Source organism: Aethalodelphis obliquidens, unplaced genomic scaffold, assembly GCF_003676395.1.
Source record: "Aethalodelphis obliquidens isolate GAN/ISIS:26980383/991018 unplaced genomic scaffold, ASM367639v1 scaffold53, whole genome shotgun sequence".
Classification (NCBI taxonomy): Eukaryota; Metazoa; Chordata; class Mammalia; order Artiodactyla; family Delphinidae; genus Aethalodelphis; species Aethalodelphis obliquidens.
In genome coordinates this window covers 12,558,837-12,573,246 of record NW_020837997.1, presented here as the reverse complement: position 1 = coordinate 12,573,246, position 14,410 = coordinate 12,558,837, and the positions used below count along the sequence as shown (strand labels likewise).

Sequence of the window (14,410 nt, the reverse complement as noted above, 5' to 3'; positions counted from 1 at the left end):
AGCGCATATCTTCCTCATTTTGTCTCACTTTAAAATGGCACAGTACTGTTCAATCTGTATTTAAATTTTTTACATTTTGTATACAAATAGCTCCTACAATTCAATAACAAAAAAAAAAATCCAATCGAAAAATGGGCAGAAGACCTAAATAGATATTTCTCCAAAGATGGCCAATAGGCACACCAAAAGATGCTTAACATTGCTAATTATTAGAGAAATGAAAATCAAAACCACAGTGAGTTACCACCTCACACCAGTCAGAATGGCCATCATTAAAAAGTCTACAAATAATAAATGCTGGAGAGGGTGTGGAGAAAAGGGAACCCTCCTACACTGTTGGTGTGAATGTAAATTGGTGCAGCCACTATGGAGAACAGTATGGAGGTTCCTTTAAAAACTAAAAATAGGGACCTTCCTGGCAGCCCAGTGGTTAGGACTCCGTGCTTTTACTGCCGAGGGCCCCGGTTCAATCCCTGGTCGGGGACCTAAGATCCCACAAGCCGCATGGTGTGGCCAAACAAAAACAAAAAATAGAATTGTCATATGATCCAGCAATCCCACTCCTGGGCATATACCAGGCAAAACTATCATTTGAAAAGTTACAGGCACCCCAATGTTCATAGCAGCATTATATACAATTGCCAAGACATGGAAGCAACATAAATGTCCATCGACAGATGAATGGGTAAAGAAATTGTGGTACATATACAATGGAATACTACTCAGCCATCAAAAAGAATAATGCCATTTGCAGCCAACAGGGATGCAACTAGAGACTGTCATACTACGTAAGTCAGAAAGAGAAAGAAAAACACCATATGATACCACTTATATGTGGAATCTAAAATACAACACAAATGAACATATCTACAAAAGAAAAACAGACACAGAGGAAAAAACTTGTGATTGCCAAGGGTGGGGAGGGATGGAGTGGGAGTTTGGGATTAGCAGATGCAAACTATTATATGTAGAATGGATAAATAGCAAGTTCCTACTATATAGCACAGGGAAATACATTCAATATCCTGTGATAAACCATAATGGAAAAGAACATGAAAAAAATATGAATGTATGACTGAGTCACTTTGCTGTATAGCGGAAATTAAACACAACATTGTAAATCAACTATACTTCAATAAAATTTAAAATTTTTTTGACATTTTGTTCATCATGGATTGTTTGCATTCATTTTGGATTGTTAAAATATTGCATTAACTGCCATTAATCTTGAAGTTTTTGGCGCCCACTAAATTTTCTGACCAAGGTAAGTGCCATGAATGCCTCATATTAGCTTGCAGGAATGCTTGGCTGGGGACATCTGTGGTTGTCACGACTGGGGGGGGGGGTCTCCCGGCATGAGTGGGCGGGGCCAGGGATGCTGCTCCACACCCCGCAGTGCCCAGGATGACCCCACAGAGAATGCACTGGCCCCGATAGCAGCAGTTGCAGGGCAGAGAGACCCTGCCTCCAAAAGTCTTTTCAAGGTCCTCACATGGCCCCTCCTGGTTTAATTTCTATCTTTCGCCTTGTGGAGACGGGCAGGAGAAGGCGTCTGACTGGGGACTGGGCCAGCAGGCCTGGGCAAAGAGTTTATTTCAAAGGAGCAGCGCCCAGCCCAACGGGAGAGGAGCTGGGCAGCCCCCGTCCCTCCCATCCAGGCCTCCTGGCCTCTTGTCTCTGCGTCTGCCGCCAGCACCCTGGGTCACAGCCACCCTCCCGGTCAGGCCTCTGGACCAGTCCCTTGAGGACAGTCCTTGGCTCGGGCCGAGTAACTCCCAGAGACCCACTGTCTATGCTCTGGGGTCAGCCTGGACCCGAAGGGTTCAGATTCCCTGAGAAGCAAGTGAGACCGGCGGGGCTGGTTCTTGAGGTGGAGGCGTTGCTTTTCCATCATCCAACCATGAGGTCAAATCCAACACCACACGTCCATGGGTATACGGCTGTCAAAACCCAGGAAATAACAATGGAGGATGTGGAGAAATCAGAGCCTTTGTTCGCTGCTACTGGGAATGGGAAATGGGGCAGCCACAGTGGACAACAGTCTGGCAGTTCCTCAAAAAATTAAACACAGGGCAACAGGCATATGAAAAGATGCTCAGCATCACTAATCACCAGAAAAATGCCAATCAGAATCACAATAAGGTATCACCTCACACCTGTCAGAATGACTATTATCTAAAAGTCTACAAATAAAAAATGTTGGTGAGAATGTTGTGGAGAAAAGGGAACCCTCCTACACTGTTGGTGGGACTGTAAATTGGTGCAGCCACTATGGAGAACGATAAGGACGTTTCTGCAAAAACTAAAAATAGAAGTACCATATGACCCAGCAATTCCACTCCTGGGTATATATCCAAAAGAAGCAAAAACACTAATTCAAAAAGGTACATGCACCCCAGTGTTCAGAGCAGCACTATTTACAATAGCAAAGACACGGAAGCAACCTAAGTGTCCAGTAACAGATGAATGGATAAAGATGTGGTACACATATATAATAGAATATTACCTATAAAAAAGGAAATTTTTCCATTTGCATCAACATGGAGGGATTTGGAAGGTATTACACTAAGTGAAATAAGTCAGACAAAGATAAATACTGTATGATCCTGGTCATCTATGGAATCTAAAAAATACAGCAACAAAAAAGAAGCAGACTCACAGATATAGAGAACAAACTAGTGGTTACCAGTGGAGGGGGAGAGGGGCAAGATAGGGGTTGGGGGTGGGAGGTACAAACTGTTGGGTGTAAGATTGGCTCAGGGATGTACTGTAGGACATGAGCAATATTGCCAATATTTGGTAATAACTGTAAATGGAAAGCACACTTTGAAAACTGTATAAAAGTTACAAGAAATATATTAATGTTTTGCCCTTCTCAAAAAATGAACAAAAACAAAAAATTAAAATGTAGGATCGCCAGTGATTCCAGCTCTGGGTGTGCACCCAAGAGAAGTAAAAGCAGGGCTGGAGTGGTGCTGGGGTCTCCTGTCACAGGAAGGCTGACAACTTTTTCCTTTAAGAGTCTTCACGTGCTTTCACTGATTACAATGCACGCGTCTATCTTTGCAACTTTGATTTTTAAATTAAAACGAAATCGCACACACTGGGAGAAAACACAACAGCGACCAGTACTGCTCTCTGTGGAAGGCCAGGTCCTGGAGCACTGGGTTTGGGCCTGACCTGCACACAGGCATACAGTGCCCCGAACCAGCTTTGTAATGGGGTGACCGCTCGCCGATCAGGGTGCCTCCCGGCCACTATGCCCTTTGTCTGTGGGAGAGCAGCCCAGCTACCCCTTGGGGAACGCAGGAGGGAAAGGGACGTTAAGGAATTGAGAAGTTACACTTACCCGGGGACTTAATATAAACAAACAAGTGACACCTGCGGGCCATGGTCTTCGGCGTCCCGCCCAAGCCCCGCCTCCAACTAGAGCAGGGACCTGGGGGGCCCCAAGGCTGCGAAGACACCTGCAGGGAGCTCCAGGTGCGCGGCCCAGGCCTGCTGCCCTCGGGGGAGCCCAGGGCCTTCCCACCCGCAGCCTCCCCCTCCCCCAGGGACCCGACGCCAGGACAGGCCCGTCGGGAGGCCCAGCCCGCACCTGGCACTGCCCACAGCTAAGGCCACTCACTCAGCAGTCTTTTCTTAAGTACTTGACCTGGGCCGGCCAGGCTCTGCCCTGGGGGAACAGGGCAGGCAGGAGAGGGCCTGGGGGAGGGAGAGGGGACACAAGGTGGGGCGGGAGATTCCCAAGTAAGGGCCTGGAGCCCCAGGAGACAGAAAGCGGCTGGACTAAGGAGGAGGCAGGAAAAGGGGGCCGATTCTGAGATGTCATTAAAGCGTCGGGTGGGCCTTGGGGTGTGGAGGTGGGTGGTCACCGACAATGACCCTAAACGCGGATGCCAGTGACGAGACCAGGGAAGCGGCGGGATGGCGGTCCGGCACTGAACGGGCATCCCGGGACACAGGCCTCGGAGGAGACGCGGGAGAGACCAAGGCGGACAGCGCAGCGGCAAGCAGGGGCCACCAACCACTTGCGGGCGGGCCAGGGCGCAGGCGCGGAGCGGACGAGCCGCGCGCCGCCGCAGGCCCCACCTTCAGGCCGCGCGCTGATTGGCGCCGCCGCCGAGGGGCGGGGCCGGAGGCCACGGGCGGGGCGGGACCTGTGCGGCGCCTGCGCAGCACGGGGCCCCCGCGCGCGGGCGGGTGGGCGGAGCGGGCCCCCCGAGCGGGGGCTGGCGAGCGCGGGGAGGGGGCCGAAAGGGCGGCAAAGCCGGCGCGCGCCCGGCTTGGGGCGGAGGGCGGAGGCCCACGGGCCGGAACAGCCGCGGCAAGTGGCGGCGGCAGCGGTGGAGGCAGCTGAGGCGGCGGCGGCGAGCGGGGGTCCGGGCGGCAGCGGCGGCGGCGGGTCGAGGAGCCGGGCGCGATGGAGCGGAAGAGGTGGGAGTGCCCGGCGCTCCCGCAGGGCTGGGAGAGGGAAGAAGTGCCCAGAAGGTCGGGGCTGTCGGCCGGCCACAGGGATGTCTTTTACTATAGGTGAATGAACGTGCCGGCCGGGCAGGGCCCCAACGGGCGTCTCCCAGCGGCCTCTGCGGCGGCCTGGGCGCCCCGACCCGGGCCGCGGCCTGGGCCCCGCGCGTGCGTTGTGCGTGCATGCGTGCGTGCGTGCCGGCGCGCGGCGGGCGCTTGGCCCAGTGCGCGTGCGTGCCCGGCGGGCCCGAGCCCAGTGCGCGTGCGTGCCCGGCGAAGCCTTCGCTCAGTGTGCTTGCGCTCCCCCCGCTGCCGCATGGTCCTGGGACCGGCCCCGGGTTGGCGGCGGCCTTTGTTCGGCGGCCGCGGCGAAGCGGCCGGCTGGGCAAGGGGCACCCCGGCACGGGCCAGATGCCGCTGGGAGGCGGGGGTGGGGGCTGGGCTGTCCCTTTGGTTCTCGTGGGGCGCTCCTGGGGCCGCGCGCAGTCTGGGTCGGGTGGGGATCCCGGGTTTCAGGGAGCAGGGTTCCCTCTGGGGGACCAGGGAGGGCTGCCTAGAGATGCAGGTTTCTGGGCCCTTCACAGGGTGGCCTGGTCCTGGAGCTGCGTGTCTTTTAAGAGCCGCCCCTCCCCCATCCTTGGGCACCGTGGGTAGTGGCCTCTCCAGTCGCCAGACCGGGGACGCGGCCTTTGTGAGCTTCCCTCACCCAAACTGGAGGGAGGGCTGCCCTTGGCCCGAGAAAGGTGGCAGGGACCCCCCCACCCCCAGTGAAACAGAATCAGTAGGCGGCTGGAAGCCCAGCCTCAGACCGTCAACCACCTGCTGTTTGCCTTTTCCTTCCTTTTTTTTTTTTTTTTCCTCTTGATTGGTGGAAGATGCTTTTGTTTCTGAGCCAGGCTTGATGGCTCCCTCCCCTTTGCTTTAGGACCCTGACAAAAGAAAAGCAGGCGGGACACCTGCCACGTGTTGAATGCCTGCCAGGTGTTGGGGGGTGTGCAGCAGGTCCTGGGCCTTTGCTGTCCTCGCTTTGGGAGGAGTGAAGGAAGTGAGCAGGGTAAGGATGGCAGCTCATCCAGGACAAGCTCAGGTTCTAGTGTCCAAAGAGTGCTGGTGGCCCTCCAGTGTGTACTGTAATTGGCTGCCCCTCTCGTAATGTCAAGCATGAAGTAGTGGGGTTACGATCATCTTTTAGGGAAACGTGTGTATTCCCCCTCACTGCGGCTGTCTGTGACGTCACTCCCCCGTTGGCTGTTTAGAGAAGCTTCCTTCTGGGTGCGTGAAGAGGCCTCTCACCACCGCCCCTCATTTAATTCTGAGCGCACTTGTGTTCTCACTTCTTCCTTTTAGGTCTGAAGAATGAGGCAGGTCTCTGTTCCTCTAGTCCTTTGTTAATTTAACAGATGCCTCTGCAGCACATGCTGGGTGTCCTGGCCATTCAGCTGGGAGTGAGACCTGGGCCCTCCCCTCGTGGGTGACAGCTGGTGCCCCAGCCATCACCCCGTTGCTTTCATAGTTAACAGGTGATGACATATGCAGAGAGATGTGGGGGTCTGTGAGGGGCAGATTGATGGGAGTGCCTGGTCGAGCTGGGTGCGGGTCAGTGAGGGCTTGTCTGGGGAGGCAGCACAGAGGTGAGCCCTGGCAGTGGGGCCAGGAGGAGGGTCCAGGCAGCGCCAGCAGCCTGTGAGGAGGCTCAGGAGCTGAACCGGGGCCAGCGTGGCTAGAGAGCCGCAGCCTGTCATCGCCTCACCTCTTGTCCCCACCTGCCTGGGAACCTCTCCGGGCTTCCATCAAGTGGGACCCCGCTCCAAGGCCCCGCCCCCGAGCATAGGGGTCTGGTGGTAGGGAACAGCTCCAAACTGGGGCTGGACAGATGGAATTTCAGTTTTCCCACGGCTCCAATGAGAGGTGAGGGCCTGAGACAGGATGCAGGGTGCGGGGTCCAGTGCCACTCCCAGGTCTCTGGTGTGGATGACCTACCCTGTCCCAGCAGGTCGGAGGTCTGGGGGGGATGTGATATCTTTTCTGGAATGTGGGCCCTTGGCCTTCTCACCACCTGATGCTGAGCCAGGTGTCTAGGCAGGGAGCACAGATGGATTTCCCTGGTTCTCTCTCTTTTTTTTTTTTTTTTTTTTAATATTTATTTATTTGGCTGAGCCAGGTCTTAGTTGCGGCACATGGAATCTTCGTTGCTGCTTGCGCGATCTGTAGTTGTGGCATGTGGGATCTTTTACTTGAGGGATAAGTATCTAGTTCCCTGAGCAGGGATTGAACCTGGACCCCCTGCATTGGGAGCGCGGAGTTTTTTTTTTTTTTCCCCGGTGCGCGGGCTTCTCACTGTTGTGGCCTCTCCCGTTGCGGAGCACAGGCTCCGGACGCACAGGCTCAGCGGCCATGGCTCACGGGCCTAGCCGCTCCGCGGCATGTGGGATCTTCCCGGACCGGGGCACGAACCTGCGTCCCCTGCATCGTCAGGCGGACTCTCAACCACTGCGCCACCAGGGAAGCCCGGAGCGCGGAGTCTTAACCGCTGGACCACTAGGGAAGTCCCTTCCTGGTTCCTTAATGCAGAGGGAAAGCAGATCTCCGGTGCTGTTGAGTCGGACAGACCTGTCCTTGGATCTTAGCCCTGCCCCTAGGGATGTGGAACCTTGGTTTGCTAGTCCAGAGAGTGGGAGAGAGCCAGTGTGTTCTTTGCAGGAGAGGTGGAGCGACCTCACAGACAGTTCTGTAGGACTCACCCACACACCCCTCCAGCTTGGTGACCTGGCCCTCAGGACTGGGAGATGGCGGTGGAGCATCTGGTTACAGCCGAGCATTTTCTTTGGAAAAATCATCTCCCTGCCTGACATTTACAATCCAGGCAAGAAGTTGAGGACTTGGAAGTTAGCGTCATTCTTTGGGGTGTGTGGAATAGAGAGGACTTTCCAGAGCTTTTTTTTTTTTTTTGGCTGCATCATTGCAGCATGCAGGATCCTAGTTCCCTGACAAGGGATAGAACTCACGCCTCCTGCCTTGGGAGCGTGGAGGCTTAAACCACTGGACCACCAGGGAAGTCCCAGAGCTCTTTTTTTTTTTTTTTAAATAAATAAATTTATTTATTTATTTATTTTTGGCTGCATTGGGTCTTCGTTGCTGCACGCGGGGTTTCTTTAGTTGCGTCGAGCGGGGCTACTCTTCGTTGCTGTGTGTGGGCTTCTCATTGCATTGGCTTCTCGTTGTGGAGCATGGGCTGTAGGTGTGTGGGCTTCAGTAGTTGTGGCACGCGGGCCCAGTAGTTGTGGCTCGTGGGCTCTACAGCGCAGGCTCTGTAGTTGTGGTGCATGGGCTTAGTTGCTCCGTGGCATGTGGGATCTTCCCGGACCAGGGCTCGAGCCCGTGTCCCCTGCATTGGCAGGCAGACTCTTAATCACTGCGCCACCAGGGAAGACCCCAGAGGTCATTTTAAAGGTGCAAATACTCAGGAAAGCAGGAAGTGCTCGGCAGGTTGACCCCCCTTCCTTGGGCAGCGGGCTCAGCTTGGCCAGAACCAGCTTCATCTTGCTGTTTGGGCCTCACTGGGCATCTCGGGTTACAAGCCTCCTTATAGGCCTGGGGTCAACACTCACTCATCACGGCTAGTACAGCCCTGCATCCGGCCCAGGCCCTGGGCTCCGTGCTTGGTGCTGGCTCCATCCCCATGACGGCCCCAATGCTTCAGGGTCCTACCGACTCAGCCGAGGGCCACCAGGCTTCTGGCTACCTGTCTACTCCACCGGGTAGGCCTGTTTCCCTAGAAAGACCACAGTGCTCATTTTTGTTCTACACCTGTGGTTTTACTGCAGGAGTTTTTTTCTTTTATTGGATAAAACAGCTCATTTTTCTGTCCCAATACAGATCTGCAAAACCTGTTTTTAAAATTGAGATATAGTTCACATTCCATACGATTCAGTCTTTAAAAGTGTCCAGTTCAGCAGTTTTCATGCACCCATCACCACTCTCTAGTTCCGGAACGTTCTCATCACCCCAAAATGAGCCCTGTGTCCATTAGCTCCCCAGCTCCTCGTAGCCCCCATCCACTCTCTGTCTTGCGTTCACTTTTGTGACAGCTTCATTGAGGTAGGAGTCACATGCCATACTGTTCACCCGTGTAAAGCGTACAATTCACAGGTAGCAGCACCCACCACCACGGTCAAAGTTAGAGCCTTTTCCTCCCCCGAGAAGAGCCCTAGACCTTTAACTATCTCTGCCCTTAGCCCTGCTCCCCAGCCCCTAGTCTACAGTTCTGCGTTTCTGTTTCCCTGTCCTCATGCATTTTTTAAAGCAGAACAGCAGCAGGTGGGGTGACTGGAGGCCAAGAAGTGCTGGCGAGTGCTTGTCAGGGTCCTGGCCCTCTTTGTGGCCATAGTTGGAGCCAGAGTCTGGACTCAGGGTCCTTTCCGCTGCTCCAGGCACGTGGACCCTGTTCACGTCAGCCAGCACAGAGCATAACGGAAAAATGGATCTTCCAGAAGAGTCCACGGGGGTCTCAGAACCCAAGGTGGTGGGGCTGGCCCTGACCCAGGTGAGGCCCTGGTGGGGCTGGAAGGGGTTCCACTCTTCACACTTTTGCCACTTGTCCGCAGTGCCCAGGGACACCTGGAGGGGGCGGGCGTGTGCTGGCTTGAATTCAGGCTCAGCCTAGAGGCTCTCAGGGGAGATCAGCAACGTGCAGGCCCTCGTTAGCCTCAGATGGAGAGTGACGGGGACGTCCTAGACGGGTGCCAGGCCTGCTGGAGGATCATGTGTGCCGCTCACTGGTTTCTAGTACATTCAGGGCTGTGCAACCATCACCACTAATTCCAGAACATTCCATAACCCCAAAGAGAAGCCCCAGTCCCTGACAGCCAGGAACCCACTCTCTGTCTCTGGATTTGCCTGTTCTGGACGTTTCCCATCAGTGGAATCACACACTGTGTGTCCTTCTGTGTCTGGCTTCTCTCACTGAGCATCATGTTCTCAAGGTCTGTCCACGTTGTAGCGAGTGTCAGGGCTTCTCTCCTTTTTGTGGCTGAGTGATGCTCCCATGTGTGGAGGGACATCTGGGCTGTTTTCACTCTGCCCAGTGAGTCATGCTGCTGTGAGTAATTAGGTGTAAGTTATTATGTCGACATGTGTTTTGATTTCTCTTGGATACTTAGGGGTGGAATTGCTGTTTAACCATTAGAGGAGCTACCAGACTGTTTCCCAAAGTGGCTGCAGGAGTCCCCGTGCCCAGGGACGTGTCATTATTAGTGCTCACTGGGTCCCGTTCTGGTCACCTGTAGCATGAGCTCTGAGTCTGCACTGCAGCTAGAGGTTGGCGTTAGCTTTTCCTAGAAAGGCGAGTCCGCTGAGCTGGTCCGTGGGGTGAGCAGGATGGCAGAGCTTCACAGCCAGGTTTCAGGCTTTCCCAGCAGGTCTCGCCTGGGCAGCTCTTTGGTGCCCAAAGAGCCCCAAAACTGAGGTTTTACAGCCCAGCCCCCCCAGGACAGGTCCATAATGCTGTAATGGACCTGCTATCCTTGGGTCTTTTCTCGAGAACATGGCCAGATTCTGCTTCTGGAATGTTCCAGAAACTCCAGCCAGGCTCCCAGGGCTGGGCCCCATCCTTCCGAAGGTCGGGGCGTCCATCCCTGCTCTCGGCCTCAGCATCTGCTGCGCTGGGGAGAGGGTGGACCGGCTTGGCCTGGCGCCCCCCTCCCGGCTCCCCCCTCCGCTGACCGCACTGTGTCTGCAGCCCGAGCGGGAAGAAGTTCCGGAGCAAGCCCCAGCTGGCGCGCTACCTGGGCGGCTCCATGGACCTGAGCACCTTCGACTTCCGCACGGGCAAGATGCTGATGGGCAAGATGAACAAGAGCCGGCAGCGGGTGCGCTATGACTCCCCGAGCCAGGTCAAGGTGAGCCCACGCTGACCGCTGCTGGGTAGGGCTCACCCACCGTCCTGGAGTTAGAGGCCTAGGTACTCACTGTGGGGAGCTCAGCAGCTGTGGAAAAGCAGAAAGAAGACAGGAAACCGCCCATCATCTGTCCCCAGGAGAGGCTCGGGCACGGGGCCTGGGAGGCGGCTCAACTCTGGTCCACACTTGGGCGCCTGGTGACCAGTGTGTCTGTGGGTCTTTGATGGACGCATGTTCGGGGGACTTTGTTCCCTGCCCCGACTGCAGAACAGAGGTGGCCAGGGCGCCCCCAGTCCCATTCTCTGCGGAGAACGAGGCGCGGGAGGTGAGAAGGGCGGGGTGGGGGGATGAGAGAGAGCAGGTGTGTGTACGGAGTCCCCGCTGCGGCCGCACCGAGGGCAGCGAAGCGGCTGGGCCTGGGCTTGGCGTTGCCTCTGGATCCGTGGGTGCCACGGGGTGTGTTGGTGACTGGGGCCTGTTCCCCGAAGCCCCTTGTGGGGCACGGCTTTCTCGCTGACGGGGAAAGCCCGCTGAGGACCCTGCCCGACCCTGCAGGGCAAGCCCGACCTGAACACGGCCCTCCCGGTCAGGCAGACGGCGTCCATCTTCAAGCAGCCAGTGACCAAGATCACCAACCACCCCAGCAACAAGGTGAAGAGCGACCCCCAGAAGGCCGTGGAGCAGCCCCGGCAGGTGAGCTCCAGCACTTGGTCCACTCTTTAGAGCTGAGTCCGCGGGCCCGGGGCCCCAGTGCCGCGGTCAGGAGCCGTCACCCTGGGGCACGGTCCTGCGGGCACCAGCACCCGACACGCGTATGCGGGGCCTCCTCGGTCCGGCTGCTGTCTTGAACAGATTGAAAAGATCCCGCAAATGCAGTTTTGTGATCTGTTTTCCAAAAACTGAGCCTTAGCCGCGTTTTCACGCATCTTTACAAACGCCCGGTAGATAGCGGGGTGTGGAGGTGCTAGGCCAGAGCAGGGGGCCATGGCCGTCAGAGGGGGAGACGCTCAGGGACCCTGCAGGGCATGGGCCCCGCCATGGGCAGCCGCCCTGGGTGCTGTTCCATTTGGGTTGGAGCCCTCTAGGTAAGAGGTCAGAAACCTGTGGGGCTGCCTGTCGCCCCCCTCCCCAGAGTCTGGAGGTGCAGTTGAGGGTGTGAGCTTGTTGCCCGTCCGGGGGCTCCTGGGTCCCCTGTCTGCACCAGGCGGTGCCCACGGACAGCGCTTGTTCGGGCTGTGACAGGGGTCGGCCGGGGCTGTTGCCCTGGGCCCATGGCTCAGCCCGGGGTGGAGGTTGGACCTCCCAACCCCCAACTCCAGGGTGAAGGGGAGCCACAGACTGTCCGATGGCGCATCTGACGTCCTGGGTCTTCGTCCTGCCAGAAGCAGGGCTTGGGGTTTCTCTGCCCTGTGAGGACCCCGGGGCGCGAGCAGCCCCAGCAAGTGTGGGGGTCAGAGGTCACACTGAGACCCCCATCCTGGCCGCCTAGGGTCGCCTGCTGTGGGAGCAGGTGGCCTGGCCGTCCTGTCGGCCTGACGTCTGTCTGTGTGGCGGCAGCTCTTCTGGGAGAAGAAGCTGAGCGGCCTGAATGCCTTTGACATCGCGGAGGAGCTCGTGAAGACCATGGACCTCCCCAAGGGCTTGCAAGGTGACCCCCTGCAGGGGGCAAGGGGGAGATGGAGGAGGGATGAGGCCCGTGCTCCCCCAACCTGGGGCCAGCCGGGCTGCACCTGACGCTGGGGCCGCGTCTGGTCACGGGGTCCTGAAAACACTCGGGGGTCTGGTTTCCCTGCCGCGCCATAAAAGCATCCCTGCTGTCCCTGAGAGGGTAGTTGTCTCCCTGTATGTCGTGGAGTGACCGCCCCCTTCCAGCGTCCGGGTGTGACATGGAAATGGCCAGGGAGGGCTCGATTCAGACAGGAAGATGCCTGGGGGACAGGGCTCCTGGCCCTGCGACGGCTCCCCTGAGTGGGACTGCCCGTGGGCTGTGAGGCCCTGGCACACGCAGGACCGGGCAGGGCCTGCTGTAAAGGGAGGTTCAGAATGAAATCGGGGCTGAGGGGGCAAGGCTGGTGCCCGCAGCGACCACCCTCCCTTGCCCGGCAGGCGTGGGTCCCGGCTGCACGGATGAGACGCTGCTCTCGGCCATTGCCAGCGCCCTGCACACCAGCACCATGCCCATCACCGGGCAGCTCTCAGCCGCCGTGGAGAAGAACCCCGGGGTGTGGCTCAACACAGCCCAGCCGCTCTGCAAGGCCTTCATGGTGACCGATGAGGACATCAGGTAGCGTCCCACCCCCCCCCCACGCCAGTATCCAGGTGTGACGTGGAAGTGGCTGGGGGAGGGCTCGGTTCAGACAGGCGGGCGCCTGGGGGGTGGGGCAGCCTGCAGGGGCGGGAGAGGACAGGGCTCTTGGCCCTGCGATGGCTCCCCTGAGCAGGACTGCACGTGGGCTGTGAGGCCCTGGGTCAGGGGGCGCTGGCACATGCAGGACCGGGCAGGGTGGGCTGAGGGGAAGCAGAGCGCGTCCCGGGCCCTGGATGCTGGGCCTGTGCTTGGCCAGGACCCTGTGGGTGGTGTCCAGGTGCGGGTAGAGCTGTTTGGGAGGGCCTCCTGGAAGGTGGTTGGAAGTGGCTCCTGGGCAGGAAACATCTAGAGGTGCTGAGAGGGTAGAACATGCGTGGTGTTCAGCTTTGAAACATCAGTGCACAGCTGAGGTTGGGAGAAGGCGGAGGGGCTGGAAGGCAGAGCAGCTGCACCTGGAGTGCTGTGGGGGGCAGTCTTGGCACTGCAGGTAAAAGCCAGGTGGGTGCAAGAGGGCAGCCCTGTGCCCCGAGAGAGGCGAGGACACGGCGGTGAGACCACACACATGTGTACACACACATAGAGGTACACACGTGTGTACATACACTGCACGTATGCACAAACACGTACACATATGCATGTATACATACATGAACACATACACGTGTGCATGTTCACATACGTGTATGCACAGGGCTCATCCCTAGGGAAAGGGCAGGAAAAGAGCATGACTGTCTGAAAAGTCCAAGCAAATCTTTAAAGCACAACTTGCAGAAATAGAAAGTCAGTGAGGTGGGAACCGTAGGTGTCAGGTCCAGCAGTGGCAGTGGCTGTGGTCCTGCTGGGAGGAGGGACTCGTGGCCGGAGGAGGGACTCGTGGCCGGTGGAGGGGAGCGACAGGCACAGAGTCAGGTCCACGTGCTGAGGGGGGCACCTTAGAGGCGGCAGGGAGGGGACAGGGGTCCTTGGCCCGGGCCGGCAGCTGCCCTCTCAGCAGCGCTGATTTGGGGAGGGCCTGGGGGCTGTGCTGGGGGCGGGAGCGGGGGCGTCTGTCTGGACGGGGCGCTTGCAGCGCCCCCGTCTCCCCAGAGATGGACGTGCCCTGGCCAGCAGGTCTTCCTGTGTCCGCAGGAGGCAGGAGGAACTGGTGCAGCAGGTCCGCAAGCGGCTGGAGGAGGCGCTGATGGCCGACATGCTGGCTCACGTGGAGGAGCTGGCCCGGGACGGCGAGGCGCCGCTGGGCAGGGCGGGCGCTGACGGGGATGAGGACGACGGGGACCAGGAGGAGAGTCCCGACCAGGACCAGGAGATGGAGCACGTGTAGAGCAGGCACTGGCCGGGTCCCAGCTCCAGCTCGCGCGGGCAGCGACCACGGGTGAGGGGTGGTCCGGGTCCCTGGGGCCTGCCTTGTGCCAGTGGCAGCAGTGCCTCCCGAGAGCACCTGTCTTCAAGGAGGACGGCCTGCCAGGCACGGATGGTGCCCTCTCTGTCCCTGCACGGGCCCCACCCGCCTGCCCTCCCGCACGGGGCCACCTGCAGACTCGGCCCTCACCCTGCCCAGGCGTGTCCCCTCCCCTGGGCCACGGGGACATGGCTGAAGCACGGCCTCTCACCTGATGGACCCCCCATGTCTGCCCCTCCTCGGGGTCATGGCTCCACACTGAACTCGGGCCAGCCTGGTCCCCGTGGCTGCTGCCCTGGACCTCTCGCACAGGACAGCTGCCACTGGGCCGCCTGCGAG

The 14,410-nt window shown here is 58.1% G+C and overlaps 1 protein-coding gene across 6 annotated transcripts; it reads left to right on the top strand.

Moving 5' to 3' along the window:
- The first annotated feature begins 4,272 nt into the window (after positions 1 to 4,272).
- Positions 4,273 to 14,410, top strand: MBD3 (methyl-CpG binding domain protein 3). Of its 6 annotated transcripts, none has more exons than XM_027085605.1 (6): positions 4,273 to 4,533; positions 10,205 to 10,364; positions 10,959 to 11,057; positions 11,922 to 12,012; positions 12,471 to 12,648; positions 13,801 to 14,410. In XM_027085605.1, exons 1-6 carry the CDS (start codon positions 4,424 to 4,426, stop codon positions 13,991 to 13,993), a joined length of 831 nt encoding a protein of 276 aa, XP_026941406.1. In that variant the 5' UTR covers positions 4,273 to 4,423; the 3' UTR covers positions 13,994 to 14,410. The 6 variants fall into 6 exon arrangements, with proteins under 6 accessions (XP_026941406.1, XP_026941405.1, XP_026941407.1 ...); XM_027085604.1 differs by having other exon boundaries at positions 4,283 to 4,533; positions 10,920 to 11,057; XM_027085606.1 differs by having other exon boundaries at positions 4,287 to 4,437; positions 10,920 to 11,057.

Coding starts and splice junctions, on each gene's coding strand:
- MBD3 (XM_027085604.1), top strand. CDS start 4,424: ATGGAGCGGAAGAGGTGGGAGTGCCCGGCGCTCCCGCAGGGCTGGGAG. Junction 10,365..10,919: donor ACTCCCCGAGCCAGGTCAAG/GTGAGCCCACGC, acceptor CCGACCCTGCAG/GGCAAGCCCGACCTGAACAC. Junction 11,058..11,921: donor CCGTGGAGCAGCCCCGGCAG/GTGAGCTCCAGC, acceptor GTGTGGCGGCAG/CTCTTCTGGGAGAAGAAGCT.